This window comes from Daldinia vernicosa (assembly GCF_022497035.1).
Source record: "Daldinia vernicosa strain CBS 139.73 unplaced genomic scaffold F5Y00scaffold_11, whole genome shotgun sequence".
NCBI lineage: Eukaryota > Fungi > Ascomycota > Sordariomycetes > Xylariales > Hypoxylaceae > Daldinia > Daldinia vernicosa.
In genome coordinates this window covers 434,581-457,433 of record NW_025953927.1, presented here as the reverse complement: position 1 = coordinate 457,433, position 22,853 = coordinate 434,581, and the positions used below count along the sequence as shown (strand labels likewise).

Sequence of the window (22,853 nt, the reverse complement as noted above, 5' to 3'; positions counted from 1 at the left end):
GGGGTGAGTCATTGTTTTTTACTCTATTACGTCCGCCCTAGTGACGACATCGGCTTCAGTGTTGGATAAGCTCCTTGTAACGTCTTCCTAATATTTCCGAATATGCTGTATCCTACGTATCCACTTCGGCATCCTCTATATGCTCGCTGACTATCACTGACTATCTATTGGCATTACACTCCTTGAGGTTACCACCACAACCAGCTGTCATATTTTAAAGTTACGTATGGAAAACAACGAAATGTTAATTTGTAAGCTTTAAGCTTTAATAATTTTAGAGAAATCCTTGTTGCTCTCCGATGCCGCTAAAGGCTAAAGCTGGGCCTATAAGTGATCAAACTTTTCAAGTTACGAAGTGCCATATTCTCCCTATCCATATTGGCTACTTCCATTGTCTATCTAATACACGATGGGTTCTACTGAGCAGCGAGACCGCGGTGTCCGCATTGCCATCGACCGTGGCGGTACCTTTACCGACTGTGTTGGCACCTTGAACGGAAAGGATGTGGTAATAAAGCTCCTCTCTGAAGACCCGGCCAACTATGAAGATGCGCCGCTGGAAGGCATCCGCCGTATCTTAAGCCACTTCGAGGGACGGGAGATTCCTCGGGGTGAGGCTCTAGATACCTCTAAGATCGATAGCATACGCATGGGGACCACGGTGGCCACAAACGCGCTGCTGGAGCGCAAGGGCGAGAAGATAGCCCTTGTCGTGACCAAGGGTTTCCGGGACTGCCTTGTCATCGGCAACCAGAGTCGTCCCAAGATTTTTGATCTCGCTATCAAGAAGCCCGACGTTCTATACGAGGATGTTGTTGAGATAGACGAGAGGGTTACACTTGAAGACTATGCTGAGGACCCTGAGCGGACCATCACCAAAGCTGATGCTAAGGCTGGGACGGCGGAAGCATCGAAAGCAGACTTGGTGTTAGGACTTTCGGGGGAGACGGTGCGTATTTTAGAACGGCCAGCGGAGAGCAAGATCAAGGACCAATTAAAGAGCATATTCGACAAGGGCATCAAAAGTATAGCTGTATGTCTAATGCACGGCTACACATTTCCGGACCATGAAGCCTTGGTAGGCAAAATTGCTAGGGAAATTGGCTTCAACCACATCTCGCTCAGCCACGAACTCATGCCGATGATCAAGCTGGTTCCACGAGCGACGAGTGTCTGTGCTGACGCGTACCTGACGCCGGCGATTAAAAAGTACATCGCCGGTTTTCAGAAGGGATTCGCCGGTGGCTTAGGAACACGAAGTGTTCTTCAGGAGAACGGCAGCAAAGGTGCAAGATGCGAGTTCATGCAGAGCGACGGGGGGCTGGTTGACGTGGAGAAGTTCACCGGGTTGAAGGCCATCTTGTCTGGTCCTGCAGGAGGTGTGGTGGGTTACGCTATCACAAGCTATGATGAGGAGACCAAGATTCCGGTAATCGGATTTGATATGGGTGGTACTAGTACCGACGTCTCACGTTATGGAGAAGGTCGGTATGAGCACGTCTTCGAGACGACAACCGCAGGAGTCACGATCCAGTCACCCCAGCTCGACATTAACACCGTTGCTGCTGGAGGCGGAAGCAGACTCTTCTTCAAGAACGGCCTCTTTGTCGTCGGACCCGAGTCAGTAGGAGCCCATCCCGGCCCTGCTTGCTACCGAAAAGGTGGTCCCGCTGCAGTAACAGACGCAAACTTGTTCCTAGGTCGTCTGCTACCCGAGTTTTTCCCTAAGATCTTTGGTAAAAATGAAGACGAGGGCTTGGACTTTGAGGCAAGCAAGAAGGTTATCCAAGAGCTCACTGATCAGATCAATAAGGAAACTGGCAAGAATATGAGCTTAGACGAAGTAGCCTACGGTTTCTTAACGATAGCAAATGAGGCCATGACAAGGCCGATCAGGTCTATTACTGAAGCGAAGGGCCATGACTCTTCGAAGCACCGATTGGCGACCTTTGGTGGTGCCGGTGGTCAGCATGCTGTTGCCATCGCAGAGGCTCTAGGTATCAAGCAGATATTAGTCCACAGGTACTCATCGGTTTTATCGGCATATGGAATGGCCTTGGCGGATGTTGTCGATGAGAGGCAAGAGCCAGACTCCACCGTATGGCAAGATAAGGGAGACGTGGTCAATGAGTTGAAAGCCAAGATGGAAAAATTAAAAGAAAAATCACGGAAGGCCCTACAAGACCAAGGTTTCGAGGACAGCGATATTGTCTTTGAAGAATATCTCAATATGAAATATCGTGGAACTGAGTCAGCTCTCATGATTATCAAGCCTAATGAGGAGAAGGCAAAAGCGTCTTACGACGGCGAGGACTGGGCGTTCGGCAAGGCCTTCGTAGACCACCATCGTTACGAATTTGGATTTACTCTGGATGACAGAGATATCATCGTAGATGATGTGCGAGTTCGCGGTATTGGAAAGAGCTTTACATATCGGGATAAGACTGTAGATCAACAGTTAAGGGAAGTTAAGCGACAGTCCATCGGTGACCAGAAAGCACATGGCAAGTCTCAAGTTTACTTCGAAGGTGGTCGTTTAGAGACGCCAATCTACAAACTCGAAGACCTATCGGTTGGTGACGAAATCAACGGACCAGCTGTTCTCGCAGATGGTACACAAACTATCGTGATCACTCCAAAGGCGAAGGCGCTAATACTCGAAACACATGTCATCATTGACTTGGAGAAAAATAGCAAGGATGAGTGAGCATAATCTTACCCCCTTTTACAAGATAGAAATTGAGACTTAGCTAACGAATGAATCAGCTCGAATAAGAAGGATTCGTCTGAACGGAAGGCCGATCCTATTCTGCTAAGTATCTTCGGTCATCGCTTCATGGCCATCGCAGAACAAATGGGCCATGCGCTCCAGAAGACGAGCGTGAGTACAAATGTCAAGGAGCGCCTCGACTTCTCATGTGCTATATTCGATGCGTCCGGAGGACTCGTAGCCAATGCGCCGCATTTACCTATCCACTTGGGCTCCATGTCGACGTGTGTTAGGACACAAGCCAAGATTTGGGAGGGTAAGCTCAAAAAGGGAGATGTGATCATGTCGAATCACCCATCGTACGGCGGTACACATCTGCCAGACATTACTCTTATCATGCCCGCCTTCAACGAGAAGGGAGATAAAATTCTATTTTACGCAGCATCACGAGCACACCATGCAGATATCGGTGGAATTACAGCGGGTAGCATGCCGCCGCTTTCGCGAGAGCTGTTCCAAGAAGGCGCATCGATCGAGAGTGAGAAGATTGTCAGCGAGGGTAAATTCAACGAAAAGAGAATTACAGAGCTACTTTACAACGAACCAGCAAAATACCCTGGCTGCAGTGGAACTAGATGTCTGGCAGATAATATCAACGATCTCAGGGCGCAGGTGTCTGCGAACCAAAAAGGTATCTCTCTGATCGAGGGCCTCATCCAGGAGTACGGCGAAGATACCGTACAATTCTACATGGTCAGCATCCAAAATAATGCAGAACTCTGTGTTCGGCAGTTATTAAAGCAGGTCTACAAGAAATTCGAAGGGAAAGACCTGTCTGCAGTTGACTATATGGACGATGGGACTCCGATTCGGCTACGCGTCACTATCGACCCAGAGAAGGGCGAGGCGGAGTTCGACTTTGAGGGAACGGGTCCTCAGGTGTACGGCAATGTCAATGCACCCGAAGCTATCACATACAGCGCTATCATCTACTGTCTGCGCTGTCTTATTTCTGAAGACATCCCCCTGAATCAGGGCTGTCTCAAACCTGTCAACGTCAAAATTCCCCCCAAGTCACTCCTGTCGCCGTCGACGGGTGCTGCCGTGGTGGGTGGTAACGTACTGACCAGTCAGAGGGTCACAGATGTTATATTGAAAGCATTCGAAGCATGTGCTGCCAGCCAGGGTTGCTGCAACAATCTGACGTTTGGATTTGGCGGTAACGTCTCGGGAGAGGAAGAAGTCAGGGGTTTCGGGTACTACGAGACGATCGCGGGCGGTAGCGGTGCGGGACCGGACTGGGAAGGCACTAGTGGTGTCCACGTACACATGACGAACACGCGCATTACAGACTCTGAAGTATTCGAGCGACGGTACCCCGTCCTCCTACATGAGTTCTCCATCCGCAAAGGGTCGGGTGGTAACGGCCAACATCGCGGTGGCGACGGAGTCGTCCGCGACATCGAGTTCCGGATCCCCATTCAATGCTCGATCCTCAGCGAGCGACGAGTCTACCGGCCTTACGGTCTGGCCGGCGGCGAGGATGCCGAGTGCGGTCTCAACATCTGGGTACGCCGCGTGCAGAAAGCCGACCCAGAGAAGGATCTTGCCACACAAGGTGTACACGCACAGCAGGACAAAGACGACGTCGAGTATGAGGTACGCTATATCAACCTAGGTGCTAAGAACAGCGCCCCTATGAAGCCTGGAGACCACATCATCATTAATACACCCGGAGGAGGAGGTTGGGGTAAGGTCGGAGACCAGAAGGTGGATAGATTACGGAGAGACCATACCGAGTCTTGGAGGAAGGGTAGCCATACCGCTAGGGAAGATACCGCTCTGCAGGCATAGGGCCGTGGAAGCTTCGTATGAGGTAACGAGTAGGCATGACGTCTGTGTTACTTCTCCCCCCTTTTTACGAGGTACCTAAGGTATTAATGGGAGTTGTCCGTATTAGTGTCTTGGCGGATTTTAAAGCTGTGCCGCCCGTAAATCCAGATTTTCCACTCACTCACACGCGGCTAGTCGTCGCCAACGTGACATTACGCAGTCGTACAATCAATCATGGGTATAAGCTGACCGACTTGGGGGGTTACCAGATATCTGGGAGTCTTTGCCATCAACCCCCCCTTCCCCCCCAACCACCCCCACCGGCGAAGCTATCAAATTAGGAAGGTGAATAGGCGGGAGCGTCTATCGACTAACTAGCGAATTGCCGGACATGTTTTTTGTCAAAAAAAAAAAATTTTGACGCGGCCTAGGTATTATCTCGGGCTAACAGTCTGGAATCCAGGTATGTTGGTGGGAAAACACTAGGCGTGAGGGGCGAGGGGCGAGGTGTAAGCGCAGGTGTCTTGGTAATTAATGGTTAAGCGATGTGCAGGAGCTAGATGTTAGTAGGATTTATTAGTAAAGTCGTGAAATTTGGGAAAAGGGGGGAGGGGGGAAGTGAGCTTAGGTCAGGTACGTAGTTGGGGGCTTGACGGGAGCGTAGCAAGCGCTTGCGATGGTGATACACACGAATTGGACCCTAATTCCAGAATTCGTCAGTTATATATATAATTTTACGACAGACTTGGTAGTTTGTTCTTCTTGAATCAGAGGCGTAACTATGCTTGGTCGTTAAGAATATCTACGATATCCTTTTGTAAGCAGTTTCCGAAATGAGGACCTGTCTGTTGGGGAGTATGGGTATAAATTGTCTATCTTTTATCATGATTTACTCGGATTCTTTATTTATAATAAATTATGAATTTGGTATTATAAGAAGTTGTGCTAATGCTTTGCTTGGTTATAGATGTCACTACGGTAGGTACATAATTCTTAATAGACATTTGGATAATCACTCTCGCTTATGAATAGGGGTTTGTTGTGGCCTTGGTGACTGTTGCTTGACTTGTTTATATGGGATTTAAATCGAATAGTTGTTAGGTATTATCATGATATTCTGTGCCGTCTGTATGGGGGGGGTTTCATCAATTAGAGATGCATAGGGTAGAATATTTATTTTTATATAGAAACAAGACCATGGTATAGCCAAGAAAAACAAAAGTCTGTTTAAGTTACCATTCCTAAAATGGTGAAAATGATGGGCGTGACCGTACTTGCATATCGCGTCAAAAAGATAATGGCAATTGACCCCCGGTATCAGGGTCTTTGGAGCCCGGTCCGGATCGAGCCCGACGATCTCCGGCGGCGCTGGAGATGCCGGGGTGGAAAGACGGCCGGACTTAGTTGGCCGATGCAGGACACAAGGTCTAAACTTCCATGTCATCCTGCAGTGAGACTGCTTCTGTGTGATACTATTATTGAATTTAATTGGAGAAATGTGATAGACAAGGGTGTTGATAAAGTTGAACTTAAAGAGACAAACAGGGGAAAAGCATAGAGTTAGACTTCCGTAGGACAAGACGGACGGACCGCTAAAATCCGAATTAGCGGGGGTGGAATGTATGTAAATCATTGGCGGGTCAGGTGCTTAATAAACACGGAGCTTCCTTAGCTCTCTCCATCTTTTCCAACTTGGGTAATACCCGTAGGCCGTGAATGGGAACTGCCGCATCTTAGCAAGTTTACCTCTTAGTCTACTTTATACCATTTACTTTATACCACCTAGTGTAGCTTATCGTCAATAATTCCTATCGAGGTCCTAGTAGTTATATAAACTGAAGTAACTACCTAACCTAGGTAGTCCATTCTTCTCATACCTTTCTCCCTCCATCAATTCTACCTTCAATCTTAGGATTCCCTTTCTTATTGAACACCCGAACCTAAGGAAAAGGATATCAGACAAGATGAATCCTCAGAATCTCTACACCGACCAGGAGTGGGAGGAACTCTCACAAGATCTTCCGAAGGAGAGCGATCCCTTTATTCAGAAGTATCTTCAAGGTCGTGAGGCGCTCATAGCAGAAGAAAATAAGGAACGCAGCGGTTCGTATAGATTGCCCCTAATTGGCCGATCCCCCTTTTCTCACTACTTATCGCTAACAAAAAACTTTAGATGCGTCATTCAAGAAGAGTCTCTCTCCCATTGCAAAGCGCGCCTGTGATATAGTGGCGCGTATCCGGGACGAAGAGAAAAACACGGTGTGGACGCCGCAGCTAGAGGACGCGCTCGCTCAGGAAGCTGATATTGTCGTGCACCCGGGCATGATGTTCTCCCTGTCCAAGGAGCGAATGGAAAGCACCAAATTATGGAATATAGTACGACGCATGCCTAAGGGCGCTTTGCTACACGCCCACATAGATGCTATGGTTGATTTCGACTATCTATTTGAAGTTCTCTTCGCAACTCCAGGCATACATCTGTCTGCCGATCAACCGCTAACATCAGACGAAAAAAGGGAGGATGCTAAATTAACCTTCCGCTTTTTTAAACAACCGCGCACCGAAAGCAACCTTTGGAAACCTGATTATAAAAGTGGCACTTTTATCCTGCTTACTCAGGCCGCGGACGCGTTCCCCGAGGGTGGGAAAGCCGGTTTCCTAAAGTGGCTTTACTCACGGTGCACTATCTCGCGGACGGACGCCGTCGCCCAACACCACGGTGTTAATCACATATGGCAAAAATTCTCTAAGTGCTTCCGAGTGGTCGGATCCATGATCCACTACGAGCCTATCTTCCGCAAGTTCCTCCAACGGCTCATGAGTCTACTAAAAGCAGACGGGATCAACTGGTGTGAAGTCCGCTTCTCGTGGGTCCTGGATTATTATAGACAGGACAGCGAGGTGCCCGAGTCTGACTACAACGCAATGATGACTGTCCTAGACGAGGAGGTGGCACGATTCAAGGAATCCGAAGAGGGAGAGGGATTTTGGGGGCTTAGGGTCATCTGGGCTGCTCTACGGTTTTTTCCAACTCGAAATATCGTGGAAAATATGGAACAGTGCATTGAGACCAAGATCACGCATCCTCACCTAATCGCCGGATACGACTTGGTCGGACAGGAAGATGGTGGTCGGCCCCTACGTGACCTACTTCCCGAGCTGTTTTGGTTTCGCAAGCAATGTGCCCAGGAGGGTGTCAATATCCCCTTCTTCTTCCACGCCGGCGAGTGTCTCGGATCCGGTAACGAGACAGATCACAACTTGTTCGACGCTGTGCTTTTGGGAACGAGACGTATCGGCCACGGGTTTAGCTTGTACAAGCACCCCCTACTCATTAATCTCGTCAAAGAGAAGAAGATCTTGGTTGAAAGCTGCCCTATATCGAACGAGGTCCTCCGTCTCTGCGGTTCCGTCATGAGTCATCCTCTTCCCGCTCTACTCGCGCGGGGAGTGGCCTGCTCATTATGTAACGATGACCCGGCCATGCTCGGCCAAGACACGGCCGGGTCCACGCACGACTTTTGGCAGGCGCTGCAGGGTTGGGAGAATTTAGGGCTGGCAGGGCTGGGGAGTCTAGCCGAGAATAGTATACGGTGGGCAGCGTTCGAGGATCAATCTGCCGAGGAGTGGAGCAGAGACATCAGGGAAGCAAGTACGGGAAGCGGGACTAAGGCACAGAGGCTGAAGGAATGGGAGATCGAGTGGGAGAAGTTCTGCGTGTGGGTCGTTGACGAATTCGGCGAAGATTAGAGGGAAAAGGGGGGTGTAAGCGCGGGAGCGTTGGAGGTTGCCTAAGGCAAATGGCGGAGACGAGCAAAAAGTTACTGCGCCATTCGCAATGGGTCAAATCCCACATTCCCCGAGATGGTTTCCTGGTGGTACAGCTTAGGCGGATGCCCCCGCGGTTCAACACGAAGGATCCTGAAGGGTTAAAAAAATTTTCAGTTAGGGAAATTGAGGCTCTGCGACAACTGTCGAACCAGAATTGGGGTTTGGGATTAGTACCCATGTATGATGGTACGCTCCCGTCAACCCGCAGCCTTAGGTAGTGCGACAGCAGCTTACCTGCAGATCTCGGTGACGTTGACGTACAGCGGCGTAGAACAAGAATTTGTGGTCGTACGTAAAGAAGGACAAGCTGTCTGCTTACTGGGGCGTCAGGGAAGACTTTTTTTTTTGTTAATTTATTTAAGGCTGATTCTACGAAAAGGCGGGATGAGGGGATGAGGAGTTACGCGGTAGGGCTAAGGCTGCAGGGACGAAGATCATGGCCGAGTTCAACACGACTTGCCTTCCATGCCCTCTCTCACAAGATAATTGTAGTCATGTAGATGCGTATGTAGGTATGTATGTATGTGAGATTACATACACGCTAGAGTCGTATAACGTTTCTCATAGGCAGCACTTACTCGTTCGTCCCATTCGTGGGCGTCCGAGGAAGCTTAAGCAGACGTTGTGAGATGAAGAAGAAAAAGAACAAAGCAATCTCAAGTTCTCTCGCCACTCCCACTCGGAATCCGCGCAAGCGGCACGGCGGGCCTTTCGTCGCGTCGCACGGCGAATTCGAAGAAATGAAAGAAGTTCAAAGGTCAAAGCCCTCGATAAGAATAAGAATAGGCGGCGTGGGGGGGAATGGCAACGGACCCGATTGTCTGGTAGCGATTCAATTCGACGCTCGTTCTACAGCCCCTTATAGGAGGGAGGGGCGGCAATGTATATGAATGGGGCGTAATACGCACATATGTATAAGCACATGTATGCAACCACTTACTTACATACGCCTACGGAACACCAACAAGGCGTAGCGCTTAGGTAGCGCGACTTGCCGTACATTGTCTCACAAAGATCTTCTGAGCGTAGGGGAAGAAATACGACTGCGGGCTTGGGACAGTTACAGCGGGAGTCCTCACGAAGTTGCTGTAGGTAGTAGTTGTTGTTTTCTAGAGAAGAAGAAGAAGAAGAAGAAGAATGAGAAGAATAAGAAAAAGAATGAGGAATATCTATATTATTGAAACGGCTATGCTCGACCCGCGGGCAAGCAGTTAATATAGATAGATACCTAAATAGATAGATAGATAGATAGATAGACAGGTAGACAGACAGGTAGCCAGACAGGTAGAGCGCTAAATGCTGATGTGCATACAATTTAAAATGCCGACAGAAAGAAATTGGAGTTACAAAGGTATCAAGAAACCAAAAATAGACGTCGCTGTTGCTTCTCAACTTCAGCCGTGATGCATACAAGATGATGGGTCTGTTATAACAGACGGGCCACACATAATATGGTGCTCGAAACGGGCCGGCCTAACCTAATAAACGCGACCAACAGATACCTATTTAAGGGGCAGGATGCTCGAGGCGCAGAAGAAATCGGCGGTGAGGGTTGGTAGCCTAGGTTAGGTAGGTTAGGTAGGTAGTTAGATTATTGTCGTCGTCGTCGTCAACAATGATATTACTATGCCGGACCCCAGGTGTCGTATAGCCACTGTCGAAAGCTTGTCGGCTGTACGTCTACCGCGTCGTTCAAGTTCGTTTCTCCAAAGCTGTATCGGCCATCCGCAGTCTGTAGAAGATGCTGCATCGTGCACCATTTGGCCTCGTCCCGGTTCTGCTCGTAGTAGCGGAGCCACTGCACGATTTCTTCGTATGGCCTCCTGATAACGTTGAAAGCGACTATAAATAACACAATATGTCAGGAAACAGGAAACTTGACGCGAGAGGACATAGGCCGCTTTGCCAAAACTTACCTCCTCGGACTTCGCTGCAAATCTCTTGAAGTCTTTGCGTTGTCAGACGAGAACCGCGCATTCTGAACTCTCGCGGCCAATTGTCGATTCCGAGCTCGACAGCAGCGGCAACGAATCGTGCCACGTCAACTGCCGATGTCATTACAACGGATACTGGGCGGCCCCGGGAGTCCGTTTCCGGGATTTCGGCAGTTCCAAGGCCTACGTCGATCATGTAGTCTCCCTGGTTTCGGATCCGACAGCTGACGCCCATGTTGTATGCTTGGAGGCCGCCAGGGGCGAAGCGTTCGTAGAAAACGCCGCAGGAGAAGACGGTGTATTTCATCGAGTAGTGTCTCGACTGGGACCAGTGTCGAAGTTGTTCCAAGGCCGTCGAAGAGCCGTTGTCAAAGGGGTCAGTTCCTACGGCCGGTCTATGGCTTACGGAGCCCTCGAACTCCGAAGGCACGAAGCAGCGTACGCGGGCTCGTCGAGCCGCATCGATAACGTTGAGTTGTTCCGCGCCGGAGATGGTGGAAATCACAAGGTCAACGCCCTGAAGAGCAAACTGGAGGTTGTCAAGGTCTGTATAGTCGACTACGGCTACCTGGCAGTCGAAATTAGATTCTAATTCCGGGTGATCCTATTAATAAATTAGCCAGCCTTGATGATGATGTGATGGTGGTAATTCTGATTCTTATCACCTTCGTCGAGAGTACGAGTATGGCATAGGCAGTCCGAGATAACTCCCGGACTAGAAGGGCTGCAAAGCCCCCAGCACCTGCGATCGCAATTCGCATCATAGCCGTTGATGTCTTCCTACCCATGGTCGAGACGGTTTGCAGGTCGATAGATAAATAAAAAATATCCGGCTGAGAGTCCGGTGGACGTCTATGGTCACGTTCGTCTACTTGGAAGTCGTTTTTTTACCACTTTTCTGCCAGTATGGGTGTAGAAAATCTCGCACTGGCAAATTGCTACAAGGGATATACTTCGATGTATTAGTAGCGAACCTGCTTTGATGAGTCAACCCCTGGGACTCGCGTTCTAAGTGGTGGACAGCGTTAAAGGAGCAGCCCGGTGTCACTCGAGTTTCTGAAACTAGCAGGAGAAAGCCGAGTGGGCGAGCCAACTCTCAAGTGCCTACGGCTTTCCAAGATGGAGGACGCCGAAAAATTCGGAGAGGGGTTCTTTAGGTAGGTGATGTCCACGAGATACGCGTCTAGGTCGACTCGACGAGTCCAAATGGTCCAAATGAGCACTACTGAGCCACGGGATGACCTCCGAACAAGTGGGCCTCGATACAAGTTTATGATATACTTGGATCCTGAGGGGATGTCGCGCGGAGATGGGCAATCTAATCCGGCTCCTTAGATATTTCTTGAGTAGTACCAACAGAGTTGTGCCGGTTTTCGTAGTAGCAGTGAGCTTGTTCCCCGGCAAGGATTTGTAAACTCGTCCTGCAAAGACCCTTTAAAGGTAAAGCCGCGTCCGCACCTATATCCAGTGATATTCCGTATAATGTATATAATCCATCGAGATTGAGGTATTAGTTAGTGCTGCCTGATAGAGTGAAGATGTCGACCCGCATGGTGAGTAAGTAGAGGTATGTATCATAGGTATGTATCAGTTTCGACTCGAGAGTCATTTCGGTAATGATCCAAGGACGTCCAAGTACCTACGGCCTACGGCCTATAGTAAAGGCCTATAGTAAAGTGCTGCATAATGCTCCACTATCTGGGCTGCAGTTTACGGTCCCGGGAACGGCCATGTGTAAGGGTGTGAGCAGAAGACGCCTTCGGTGAGCCTTAGGGTGTGTTCCACCAATAACTAAACGACATCGGGAAGCTCGTAATGACAGCTAAGGAGGTGTGGCAAGCGAATTAGAATCGAATAAGGAGATATGCCTGAATCTCCGATAGAAAGTACAAGTATCCATCGCCGTATCAGGTGGGAAGCGCTGTAGACCCTTGACGTACTAAGGAGTAAGGCGATCTCCTATAATATACAACCCCAGTAGTAAGGCAAACAAATAGATAAAAAATAAAAGAATAAAAAATAAAACCATCACCTAGCTAGTTTCACACATGCGTGTAGAAGCTTACTTGCTCACTAATACGGGATTTATTAAGGCCAAGTGATTACATGTACTAGAAGGCAACAAGATTTATCACCTAGGACAGTCTAAGTCCTGGTGTTAGAATTCTCACCGAAGGACCTAAAGCAGTGATTTAAATCCCAAGACATATAATATGATATAGCCATGACGATACTTAGTTAACGAGAGGAAAGATGGGCACACCACGAGCGAGTCAGCCCATATCAGAAAGAGTAGGAGCGGGCCGTTGTTAGTGAACTGAGTTGGGACAGTCCGCACGCGCCGCGTTGACGGATAGAGTAAAGAAAGGTCCTAAAAATATTCGAAGGGAGAACAAAAAAAAAAAAAAAAAACTAAGTTGGGGGCTGTCCATTGGCACATGTTCAAGCTCGTCGTGCATGAAGAATAGGCTGCTTTCTCGGCCGTGGTAAGTAAGCCCTTAAGTCTCTGGAGCCTGGTATGTTCTGCGGCTCTATCCTGAATTGAGGTTGATTCAGGGTGAGTTGGGGGCCGAGACGAGTTCAAAAGGGAGTATCGGCGCACGGATCAGGTTTATAGGGCAGCGCGGCTCCACAGCAGCGTCAGTAGCGTATTTTGGTAGGGTATCGGCACGTCCAGTAGCGGGCTTGGGGGTGCTGCTGCGTTCCACCGCAGAGAAGGTTATTCCCCAGGGGGATTAATAGGTAGGTATTGTACCTCACTAAAGAAAATGTTGTTGCATCGTTTAACCACCACTCAGGAGACTGCGTTGCGTCACTTCCATGTATTGTATATTGTATTGTAATCTTTTTCTAATATTCCTTTTCTTAAGAAGAAGTGTTAATAAGAAGAAAATTCTGCAAAAAGTTTACTTTTGTGGCTTTTCTTTGCGTCAATTATCTTAGATCTTCTTCTCCAGTCATAAATAGAAAAGTCTATCTAACCTGGAATCTCAATAAGACCTCAACTCGGCATATCTACCTAGATAGGTACCTAATCCACAACGCTTCATCTGCATACGGTAACGGTGATCTCACACGCTTTTCCCTACCTAACCTATCATGTAACCTACCCAGGTACGCAAAGTATTATAAAGTAGCCTCGCACGGGAATTAATTGATGCGTGCGCCTGATCTCAGACGGCTACGCCGGTAAGAGTCATGTGGGAAAACAAACAAACAAACGGGAACAGAATCTCTGATACTCATAGACATCACATCTGATTCGACATTCGACCCAATTATTCGGTCAACGATTACTCATGATTGAGTCTCAGTACGGGAAATACCTCTCTATTAAGGTCTTACATATGTACCTGGTAGGGAAATCTTAAAATCTTACGTACGGCAAGACTCCAATAATTCGGATGGACCACTCACAAACCGGCAAAAGCGATTCTGCCCTATAGACCGCGCTAGAAATTCCAGTACTACCCGAGCGAAGAGCCTCGACAGGGGGGGTGTTTGTTGACGAATTACATAGCAATCCTGGTATCGCTTTCTATTCGCTGGTCTAGATGCAGGACTAACAGATAAACTAACCCAGAATCTCTCGGAAATGATCGCAATTGATTACTCTTCCTCATACATAGTCCATGTCTGGATTCTCAATGGTCACGTAATCATTTTTAAACGAAGGTAGGTGATTATAAGCTCCATTCCGGATATAAGTACAGATCTTTCTATACCAATACAATTCCATTTCCCAAGCCTCCCCGGACAACTAGCTTACACCTTAGCATTCCATATTGGGTATCATAATGTCATCTGCTACCCTCCCCCTCCCCCGAAAAGTTCATCAAGTCTCCACATGTTTCAGTTGAAGCACTTATGCCTTACGTGAGGCTGCAGAGTCGGCGTCTGCCTGCTTCACTATATCTTCCTCGGCGCCTCGCTGGGTCGTCTTTCCAGCATCGTGCTGCCTTTCGTATTCCTGTTGCGCGGCCTTGTTGCCGGTGACATTTGCGAAGGCTCCGCCCACAGTGCCGGTGACGCGATCAGAGACGCCGCTAACGTAGTCGTTGACCTGGCCCTTGGCTTCTTGCTGTCGGCCTTCTTCGTTCTGTCGACGCCCAGCTGCCTTTAGGGACTCGACACCTGTTAGTCCGCCGACGAATTCCTTAGCGGAGCCTACGGTCTGGTTGTATGAGCCGGCAGTTCTGTCGGGGTCGTCCTTTGTGACGGCGCCTGATGATGAGGCCGTGAAGCCCGGAGCTTTGATAGTGGCGTGTGACGCGTCATGCTCGGCCTCGGCCTTGTTTTGCTTAGCTTGACCTTGAGTCTAGATAAAGATTTTATGTTAGTTCACATTGGATATGTCGACATATAGTGCAGAATGGGTATGGAGAACACATACCTGATCAGCCGTGCTTCCGGTTACGTAACCGAATGCGTTCTGGACGGTGCCAGTAGCAGAGTCGACGACAGACTTAAGAGTGGAAGTGTTATCGTTAGACATATTGGTATGTTTAATAATGTAGGATGATTTGATAGATGAGTATTGTAAGTTGAGATGTGGTTTATTGGTTTAGTTCGATTGGATTCAGATGGTATGTTGAGATAAGATAACTATATTATTGAAGTGGGAGTGAACGGCTTTTTATATTTCAGTCAGATTCAAAACTAGCACTTTGCGTAATATTGATACTAGAAGGCAAAGTTGGAAGAAGTCTTGAAATAAGCGCAATACACCGATGATAATGCAAATCTTTGAGCGCAATCTTCAAATCTTGATGTAAGTGACTATGGCGTTCTGCTTTGGTGGCACAAAGGCAGAGGAAAGATTACCCGTTTAGGCAAGTAGGACGTCATTGAGCGTGGCGTCAGGTCCTTTTCGTTGATGTCATATGTTTGCATTAGGCTAAGGCCTGCTTTCAAGCCACTGAACAAGCTTGCCGCTAAATAGGTACGTAATCGTATGCATCTAGCACGCGCCATTTACTCCTTTGGATATGTTAGGTCACATTTCTCCCTGTTTTTACGATGACGTACTTAGCGTTCATTATATTGCTTCATTATAAGGTACCTAGCTAACACGAAAGGCCAATCAGGCGAGTGGTCACTACCTATACTACGTAGCACCTAATGTATGCCGTATGCGGTATGCCGTCTTCCCGGGAATAAACACTTATGGCTAAGTATGAAGGACATAATATATACATAGAGGAAGGATCTTATCTCAGTATACATATGTAAGCAACCTTCAACTATGGTTTCACGTCCAAGATGTCCTGCCAAGCTTTCTCCTGCAGGCTGCAGTCTAGAACATATCCATTTACTCAGCTCTATTTTATTTCACAAGTGGCAATGACAACCCGAACCTTCAATCTTCAACCTCCTCATATTGCTTACTTCTAAACCAGCGCCTCCAATCCAAGCACGCTCACATCGCTATTAGGTACATATTAGTTACTACCGCCAACCAGGATTTACCCTTCCATTATAGCCGTAGGAAGTCTAGCCAAATTTACACCATTGCCAGTGTATTGGATCGTGGTTCACACACCATCTAATCGTTTTCCATAAGTGGTATGCTCGCGATCTCTCTCCGGAACGGGTCTTAGGCCGTACCTGCGGAGCTGATATTGAAATCGTACGCTGCCTAGTTGTATAAATGTGATTCCAAACACGAACAAAAATATATGCGCCACATCCAGGGGGGTAGGCTCTCTATTCTCTGCTTTATCTGCTAGTCCCCGACGCCAGTCTTTGTGGAAGGCACTGATTTGTTCGAGAAGGGCGTCTCGTACGTTTTGGGGATAAAAGAAACCTACCCGACCCTGATTCGTACGAGTAGGTGTATGTCCGATAACATCGCCATCAAATCTGGAAAAGTACGGAGGGCAGAGGTAACATGTTTTGTCGATCGCTCTGTCTAAGCGAGATGATGGACGCGGGTCGCTAAAATGGTACAGATCCCATACTAGGACTTTCAACCTGTACGCTAAGTATGGATCATCGTCCATAACTTGTGCTATAGTCCTAAGCCCTCTCAGTGGTGGCAATGGGCGCCCTAGTGGTGCCATATACGGACTGTCCCCTTCTGCGGGCTTTATCGTTCTCGACATAGAATATGAAGTCTTTGAATGGTCCATGCTTTAGGTAGTTTAGTGGCTGGAAAACGGCCATGTGTAATCTATTTCGATTCCAAAGCAGACTAGCTCTTCATATATAAGAATGGCACAAAAGCCTGACAATACTGGGCCTGAATGTTAAGTCGTTGGTAATATTCCGTAGTTGTGCTAGTACCTAGATGTGGACTATGTATTACGATAGAAGCCTCAATAAAAATTACCCAAGTTAATCCAATAACTTAGGCAGCTGCTCTTGCCTTTCACGTAGGGTATATAGTTTGAAGCTACTATAGAGCTCTCAGCTTTGCAGAAGGAGCCATCATACCCGAAGTGTGATCTCCTGAAGAGAAATTGAAAATATTGTTATCACGGCTAGGCGATGGTGTCCGTGGGAACCCCGCATCGCGTACAAGAATGATTCGTGGTAACATACAACTTCGATCATTCTTATCTATACCCTCATGGATCTGGTGTAATTAGCGATTGAAGATTCAGAGCTTATTAACATCGGGGGACCTAGTATAATACCGTTAATAAGTTCATATTTCTCTTATGGCTCTAGAGCAAGGTACAATTCCCGTGGTAGACTTTGGTGCATGGTCGAAGGGCTCGACAGAAGACAAGAAACGCATTGGGCGGGAGCTAACCGATGCGTGCCGTCGGGTTGGCTTCGTATACATTGTCAGCCATGGTGTACCGAGCGATATACTCGAGGAAGCGTTTGGTTGGTCGAAGAAACTCTTCGATCTTCCTCAAGAAAAGAAGATGATGGCTCCTCACCCACCAGGTGAGTCTCAGTCCTCAAGTCAACGAGCAAGTTGTTGAGCTTATCATTTAGGCCCTAATGTGCATCGAGGATATTCGTGGCCAGGTCTAGAGAAAGTATCGCAGGATATCATCAAGGATGGCGACGAAACAAAAGAGGCCGAGAACCGAAAAATATCGGATTTTAAGGTCAGTCTTTTCGAATTTCGATCGGGTGAACGAACTTCTTACTCAATCTGCCGAGTGAACAAAGGTTAAGTCTTGAATAGGAGAGTTATGAAATTGGTAGCGAGGAGTCCAAGACACAGCCGAATGTCTGGCTACCCGGAGACATCCTCCTTGGTTTTCGCGAATTCACAACGCAATTCTACTGGAGATGTTTCGAGGTAGCGAAAGACTTGTTGCGCGCTTTGGCAATCGGCGTCGGCTTAGAAGACGAAAACTTCTTCCTGCGCTTCCATAGTGGAATTAACAACCAGCTACGACTACTTCATTATCCATCTATTGAAGCAGAGAAGCTTTCCAACGATGTCGTTGCTCGAATGCCGGCCCATTCGGACTGGGGGACGATCACGATGCTTTTTCAGGACGACTGTGGGGGTTTACAAGTCGAGCATCCTCGCGCGCCTGGTCATTTTGTTGACGCGACGCCGATGAAGAATGCTTTGGTTATGAACGTTGGCGATTTGCTAATGAGATGGAGTAATGGTTCGTGTCTTGTATTCTTTTTGATGGTCCCAGGTCAGTGCTCCTTGATAGATCAACTAGTTAACTAACGGTAAACTTCAAGACTTCTTAAAGTCGACCCTTCACCGCGTCACCCTTCCACCAGTCCGGGATAATACACAAATCGACGGAAAGCTCATGACTAAGTCGAGATACTCGATTCCTTACTTCGTCTCACCAGATGAGAAATCTGTCATCGAATGCTTGTCCGTTTGTACAGATGAGGAACACCCTATCAAGTATGAGCCGGTCGTGCAGGAAGATTATCGACGAATGAGGGCGAGAGGACAGTATGTGGAAGCAGTTGGCACTCCAGTACCAGTTTCGTAATACCGAAATCACGATGTTGGGTTGATGACCAAACACACTTGGCCGGATTGTTATTGAAACGTGAGAATGGAATGAGTATAAACAATATTCTATGTAGGAGGTACCTGTCAATATTTGAATACAGGCAGATGCGCGTAAATCGTGATAAATTCCTGCAGCATCCACAAGTACGAAGGTTGGGGCCAAAAGTCTTGCACATGTCCAAATCTTGGCATCGATTTTCGTATGTCTTTTAACTTATTAATACTGTATCAGCCACACTCTAAGCTGAAGGTCGGATAGTGGCCTGTCCACTGAATTCAGGTGGCTTACCACTATATTTATAGCGATATCAGCCACTATAGCTTAAATAAGACCGTGCAGTCTCTTTTTACTCGCACGTGGCTTTGCCAAGCTCATATGTGCAAGACTTTTGGCCCCAACCTTCGTACCTCCCGATCGTTATACCTAATAGATCTTAGCGGGTATGTTGTGATAAGTACTTCTTGCGTTCTCCAGTTTTACGCACGAAACACCCAATCAGATTAGCCCCCAACTCTTTTTAGCCAATTACAATTTCCTTTTCCTCTAAGGCTGTGTTTAAGCGCTGAGTTTAGCGCCTATCAAAACAGCGCAGCGCTTGGCCACGCAGTCTTCGATCCCCGGCGCCATCTCGCAAAGTCAATGGGGTCCCGTACAACTGTCCAGCTTCATTCATGATTGGATAATTCTCATCGACGCCGAGTAGCCGGGCGAAGCTGTATATGTACAATACAGGTATGTAGCAAGGTCTAGCTACGGGTTATCCCTTCCGCAAGCATAGGACATGCATATGCAGCCTGATGGCCCCTGAGAAGATGGCGGCCAAAAAAGCCATCATTTGTCGGTTGCGTCTTAAAGGCATCTTCCAGCTTTGCTCATTTACTTGTCCTCCATGATATCGAAGTTCCCCTTGTTCGAAAATATTTATCTGAAGTCGTCAAATATATGAGGAATCCGTCTTGGCTATCTTATATCAGATACTTATGGTTGTACGGAATACAATCCATGTCTATTACATGTAAGTGCGAAATGAATGCGGGGCTTATGGCACGTTGACGATCCTTCGCGGTCAACTTCAACTTCAACTTCAACTTCAACCGCAATCATAACCGCCTCAACTTATCCGGTCTTATGCCGACTCTAAACTAACACGGCAAATAATAGTGTCAAGGACTCGCATTTCTATAGCTTGATTTGAACACCCTTTGCATCAAGAGGCTGAAGGATCACGGAGCGATAATGTCTACTCATTACTATCCACGTATGCGGTCTTCTAGTTACCTAACTAATATTCTTCAGCTTCGGCTTATATAGCTAACATTCATAATCTAGCGCCTCCCGGCACCAATGGCCCACCAGGTATGCTTTCATAATCGGATCCTAGAGTTGTGCCAGTACTGGTAAGTTAACAGAAACAACTGCAGCATCACAGGGGAACTATCAACCGCCTACCTCTCCTCCTGCGAACAAGTCCAAATTCTACCCGCCGCCGCCAAGCACACCCGGTTACGCTGGACAACAGACTCACGGACAAGGCTATCCTACACCTCCGCAACAAACGTACACAGCTCCTCCACAACAACAATATCCTGCGCCCCCACAACAAGGCGTATCTCCACCGCCCAAAGCTATAACGCCTATTTACCAACCTCCGCCTCCTCAGCCAGCACAACATGGAGCCCTGCCGATTCGAAATGAAGGTGCTCCCACGCCACCAAATGGAGCCGCGCCCGCATACGGGGATATAGTACACAACGTCCCAGAGGGGTTCCCGAACGAGAAGGCACAGAGTATTCTAGGAACGGGGCCGGCGCATTCTCGGGCAGCATCAAATCCTGTGGCAGCGCCTCCGCCTACGCAGGGGCCTCCAGCCGCGCAATTCCAAGGCGCCGCCGCGACTTTAGACGATGTGGGAACGTTCAATGGCGGCTCATACCGCATCAGTCATAGGGACTGTAATACGATAATCACGATCCAACTGGCGATGGGATGCCCGATAGCCGCGAAGCCTGGAGTACTGATTGCTATGAGCCCCACTATCACGCTGAAGGGCGAGTACAAGTTCAGCATGAAGAAATTGATGGCCAGCGGCAGCGAGTTAGGTCACTCGACATTTATCGGCCCCGGTGAGCTGCTGCTGGCGCCCGGTATGCTCGGCGATATGACCACCATCCGTTTAACAGGAGAGGAATCGTGGAGCGTTGGCAAAGATGCTTACGTTGCTAGCACTCAAGGCGTCATCCGCGACTATAAGCGCCAAGGACTCGGTAAGGCTATGTTTAGCGGGGAAGGTCTATGGGTGCACAAGATTAGTGGTGTTGGTCTGCTCTGGATCACTAGTTTCGGCGCAATTATCCGCAAGGATCTTGCTGACGGCGAGAAGTATATCGTTGACAACGGACATCTGGTTGCTTGGAACGTTAAATATGTCATGGAACGTGTAGCTAGCGGCGGCATCATAGGAGGACTTGCTAGCGGAGAGGGGTTGGTCTGTAAATTTACAGGACCTGGCACCGTGTTCCTCCAAACGAGAAACCCGGTAAGTATTTTTGTTTTTCTTCTTCTCTTCGCTCCATGTTCGTTATACCTAGAGTTTCATTGACTAACATGTCGTAAAGAGAGCGTTCAGTGCCTATATGGCGGGCAACGCGACACCGCCGTAAAGGCATATACTAACGAAGCTACCATTCGACTAAAAATTGATGTTTCTAGTTGTGTTTATAGGAAAACTACATGTAGCGTTTGGGAATCCATGAATTGGATATGTACCTTTTAATGTTCCCCTTGCCTTAGTTAAGGGGTGTTTGTAATGGAATATGTTTACTCTCTGAGCTTAAGCACGAATATTACGTAAGATTTGTAGGTTAGTTGCTTTCAGCTGGCAGACAACTGCCACTTATCAGACATTCTTTAAATATCACAACCTACATAGCCCCCCCCGTACATTGTACATACATCCAACCATCATCACGCAACAATCATCTACTCTCCAAATGAACACCAAACTCGGGAATCTTAAACCCGAATTTGGCTTGTTGATGGCCGCTATCCCTTAGATATCTAGATAGGCAGTGCAGCACCTAGGGCCCTTAACAATGTTGCGCACCCAGCTCAGAAGAATTGCACTACCTACACCTAATCGTCTATCCGGAGCCGGTCCATCGAAGCGCACACTTAGGACCGGGCCCTACTTCCCGGGAGACCAGCTCCCGGCCGTTCCGATCCTTAGGCCGACGCTATGGGCCTTGGCGGCTACAACCACCATCTTTCTCGGATGCGCCGCCTATGACGTCCGTCGAGACGTCCAGAACGCCAAGAGGAGAGGGCTTTTCAAAGATGGGAGCGTCGCTTCGTACGAAGACTTAGAGGACGCCAGGCATCGCGGACATGTCCTGCATTCCCTGTTCCGCAAACAACCGCAGCCGTCGAAATGGCACCTGCCGGGCCAGATCGGCGAGATGCTCGCGGGACACAACGACGCGGAGAAGTTGATCTTGGGATTCTCGGCTCTCCACATCGGCCTCGTCGGGGCGAGCTCTCTCGCCCCGGGGGCGTTCATGCAGTATTTTGCGCACACGCCTTGTTTTAGCCCTAACTACACGCTCCTGACGTCTGTGTTCGGCCACTTGGGTCTGCTCCACGCCGGGATCAATACCTTCGCCTTGCTCCAGATAGGACCCGAGGTTGCGCGGTCCCACGTCTTCGCAGGAAACGGCAGTCACTTCGCGGCTTTCTATCTCTCGGCCGGCATACTCTCGTCGCTGGGGTTCCATCTTGCCACCGTCTTGCCCACCCGGACTTACAAGTTCAACCGTCTCGGTCCGGGCCTGGGAGCTAGCGGCGCTGTTATGGCTCGTAAGTAACTTCCAGTATCGTTTGTCCCTTAGTGCTATATTCTATAGTATGGAGGCCACCATCTATCTATAATATACCTATCCATTGACTCTTGCTACAGTGCTAGGAGCATGGGCCACATTGTATCCGAATGCGCGGCTGGGCATTATGTTCATTCCCGGGAGTTATTCCGTCGAGAACTTCATGACGGCTCTTGTATTATTTGAGCTGTACGGGTTGTTCATCGGCATTCCGTACTTCCGTCTCGGACACGGCGCGCACCTCACGGGTCTTGCGGTTGGTGCCGCGTACGTATACTTCGATGGCAAGAAACACTTATGGCGACCTGCGCGGAAGCTCGCGTTTGGTGGCATGAAGCTCGTGAAGATGGTGTAACGGGTTTTGGGATGTATGGAGAGAGAGAGAGAGAGATTAACACACTATGTGCGTATTAGGGGGCCAGCAGGTAAGGAATAGCGATGTTTGACAAGTTAAGGCTTTAGGTACACCATGTTGACACGTTCCAGCCATAGTTAACTCATCCCTTATTTAGGAGCTTGATGCCTCTTCTGGCAAATAGCAAGTGCACGGCACGGGTCCAAGAGTGAGCGTTCAATTTATTTATTATTTATTTAGCCAGTATGATGCTAGATATTTTGTGATTTATTTGACATCATGTGGGATATCACGACCTCTAGACAATACTCAATAATTAATAAGATTGAACTCCAAGTCTATTGATGTTTTAGTAGGCAGATC

The 22,853-nt window shown here is 48.3% G+C and overlaps 7 protein-coding genes across 7 annotated transcripts; 5 read left to right on the top strand and 2 right to left on the bottom strand.

Annotated features, from left to right (window-relative positions):
• Window positions 1-104: 104 nt before the first annotated feature.
• On the top strand, window positions 105-5,200 carry F5Y00DRAFT_230672 (Hydantoinase B/oxoprolinase-domain-containing protein). Its single transcript, XM_048006932.1, has 2 exons — window positions 105-2,703; window positions 2,767-5,200. The coding sequence occupies exons 1-2, from the start codon at window positions 410-412 to the stop codon at window positions 4,562-4,564; spliced, it is 4,092 nt and encodes a 1,363-aa protein (XP_047867157.1). The 5' UTR covers window positions 105-409; the 3' UTR covers window positions 4,565-5,200.
• A 1,307-nt stretch (window positions 5,201-6,507) lies between these two features.
• On the top strand, window positions 6,508-8,293 carry F5Y00DRAFT_259765 (Metallo-dependent hydrolase; the record flags this gene model as incomplete). Its single annotated transcript, XM_048010929.1, has 2 exons — window positions 6,508-6,646; window positions 6,717-8,293. The coding sequence occupies 2 exons, from the start codon at window positions 6,508-6,510 to the stop codon at window positions 8,291-8,293; spliced, it is 1,716 nt and encodes a 571-aa protein (XP_047867156.1).
• Window positions 8,294-9,631: 1,338 nt separating this feature from the next.
• F5Y00DRAFT_17390 (NAD(P)-binding protein) lies at window positions 9,632-11,202 on the bottom strand. The gene is made up of 3 exons (XM_048004902.1): window positions 10,974-11,202; window positions 10,291-10,912; window positions 9,632-10,216 (listed from the first exon to the last, which is right to left on the bottom strand). Exons 1-3 carry the CDS (start codon window positions 11,094-11,096, stop codon window positions 9,999-10,001), a joined length of 963 nt encoding a protein of 320 aa, XP_047867155.1. The 5' UTR covers window positions 11,097-11,202; the 3' UTR covers window positions 9,632-9,998.
• Window positions 11,203-13,931: 2,729 nt separating this feature from the next.
• On the bottom strand, window positions 13,932-15,094 carry F5Y00DRAFT_230666 (uncharacterized protein). Its single transcript, XM_048006931.1, has 2 exons — window positions 14,702-15,094; window positions 13,932-14,626 (listed from the first exon to the last, which is right to left on the bottom strand). Exons 1-2 carry the CDS (start codon window positions 14,801-14,803, stop codon window positions 14,174-14,176), a joined length of 555 nt encoding a protein of 184 aa, XP_047867154.1. The 5' UTR covers window positions 14,804-15,094; the 3' UTR covers window positions 13,932-14,173.
• Window positions 15,095-16,970: 1,876 nt separating this feature from the next.
• On the top strand, window positions 16,971-18,421 carry F5Y00DRAFT_267911 (Clavaminate synthase-like protein; the record flags this gene model as incomplete). Its single annotated transcript, XM_048012155.1, has 4 exons — window positions 16,971-17,205; window positions 17,257-17,372; window positions 17,453-17,891; window positions 17,974-18,421. 4 exons carry the CDS (start codon window positions 16,971-16,973, stop codon window positions 18,237-18,239), a joined length of 1,056 nt encoding a protein of 351 aa, XP_047867153.1. The 3' UTR covers window positions 18,240-18,421.
• A 468-nt stretch (window positions 18,422-18,889) lies between these two features.
• Window positions 18,890-21,222, top strand: F5Y00DRAFT_230657 (DUF124-domain-containing protein). Its single transcript, XM_048006930.1, has 5 exons — window positions 18,890-19,278; window positions 19,425-19,521; window positions 19,593-19,619; window positions 19,685-20,799; window positions 20,879-21,222. The coding sequence occupies exons 2-5, from the start codon at window positions 19,500-19,502 to the stop codon at window positions 20,921-20,923; spliced, it is 1,209 nt and encodes a 402-aa protein (XP_047867152.1). The 5' UTR covers window positions 18,890-19,278; window positions 19,425-19,499; the 3' UTR covers window positions 20,924-21,222.
• On the top strand, window positions 21,201-22,826 carry F5Y00DRAFT_230653 (uncharacterized protein). The gene is made up of 2 exons (XM_048006929.1): window positions 21,201-22,115; window positions 22,216-22,826. Exons 1-2 carry the CDS (start codon window positions 21,356-21,358, stop codon window positions 22,488-22,490), a joined length of 1,035 nt encoding a protein of 344 aa, XP_047867151.1. The 5' UTR covers window positions 21,201-21,355; the 3' UTR covers window positions 22,491-22,826.
• Window positions 22,827-22,853: the final 27 nt, after the last annotated feature.

Bases quoted from the DNA above. Each gene is read 5' to 3' on its own strand.
- F5Y00DRAFT_230657 (XM_048006930.1), top strand. From the start codon at position 19,500: ATGTCTACTCATTACTATCCAC. The intron at 19,522-19,592 runs GTATGCGGTCTT...TTCATAATCTAG, and splicing joins GTCTACTCATTACTATCCAC to CGCCTCCCGGCACCAATGGC. The intron at 20,800-20,878 runs GTAAGTATTTTT...CATGTCGTAAAG, and splicing joins TCCTCCAAACGAGAAACCCG to AGAGCGTTCAGTGCCTATAT.
- F5Y00DRAFT_230672 (XM_048006932.1), top strand. From the start codon at position 410: ATGGGTTCTACTGAGCAGCGAGACCGCGGTGTCCGCATTGCCATCGAC. The intron at 2,704-2,766 runs GTGAGCATAATC...CGAATGAATCAG, and splicing joins GAGAAAAATAGCAAGGATGA to CTCGAATAAGAAGGATTCGT.
- F5Y00DRAFT_17390 (XM_048004902.1), bottom strand. From the start codon at position 11,096: ATGGGTAGGAAGACATCAACGGCTATGATGCGAATTGCGATCGCAGGT. The intron at 10,913-10,973 runs GTGATAAGAATC...ATTTATTAATAG, and splicing joins TACTCGTACTCTCGACGAAG to GATCACCCGGAATTAGAATC. The intron at 10,217-10,290 runs GTAAGTTTTGGC...TGTTATTTATAG, and splicing joins TTGCAGCGAAGTCCGAGGAG to TCGCTTTCAACGTTATCAGG.
- F5Y00DRAFT_230666 (XM_048006931.1), bottom strand. From the start codon at position 14,803: ATGTCTAACGATAACACTTCCACTCTTAAGTCTGTCGTCGACTCTGCT. The intron at 14,627-14,701 runs GTATGTGTTCTC...ATCTTTATCTAG, and splicing joins CCGGAAGCACGGCTGATCAG to ACTCAAGGTCAAGCTAAGCA.
- F5Y00DRAFT_230653 (XM_048006929.1), top strand. From the start codon at position 21,356: ATGTTGCGCACCCAGCTCAGAAGAATTGCACTACCTACACCTAATCGT. The intron at 22,116-22,215 runs GTAAGTAACTTC...CTCTTGCTACAG, and splicing joins TAGCGGCGCTGTTATGGCTC to TGCTAGGAGCATGGGCCACA.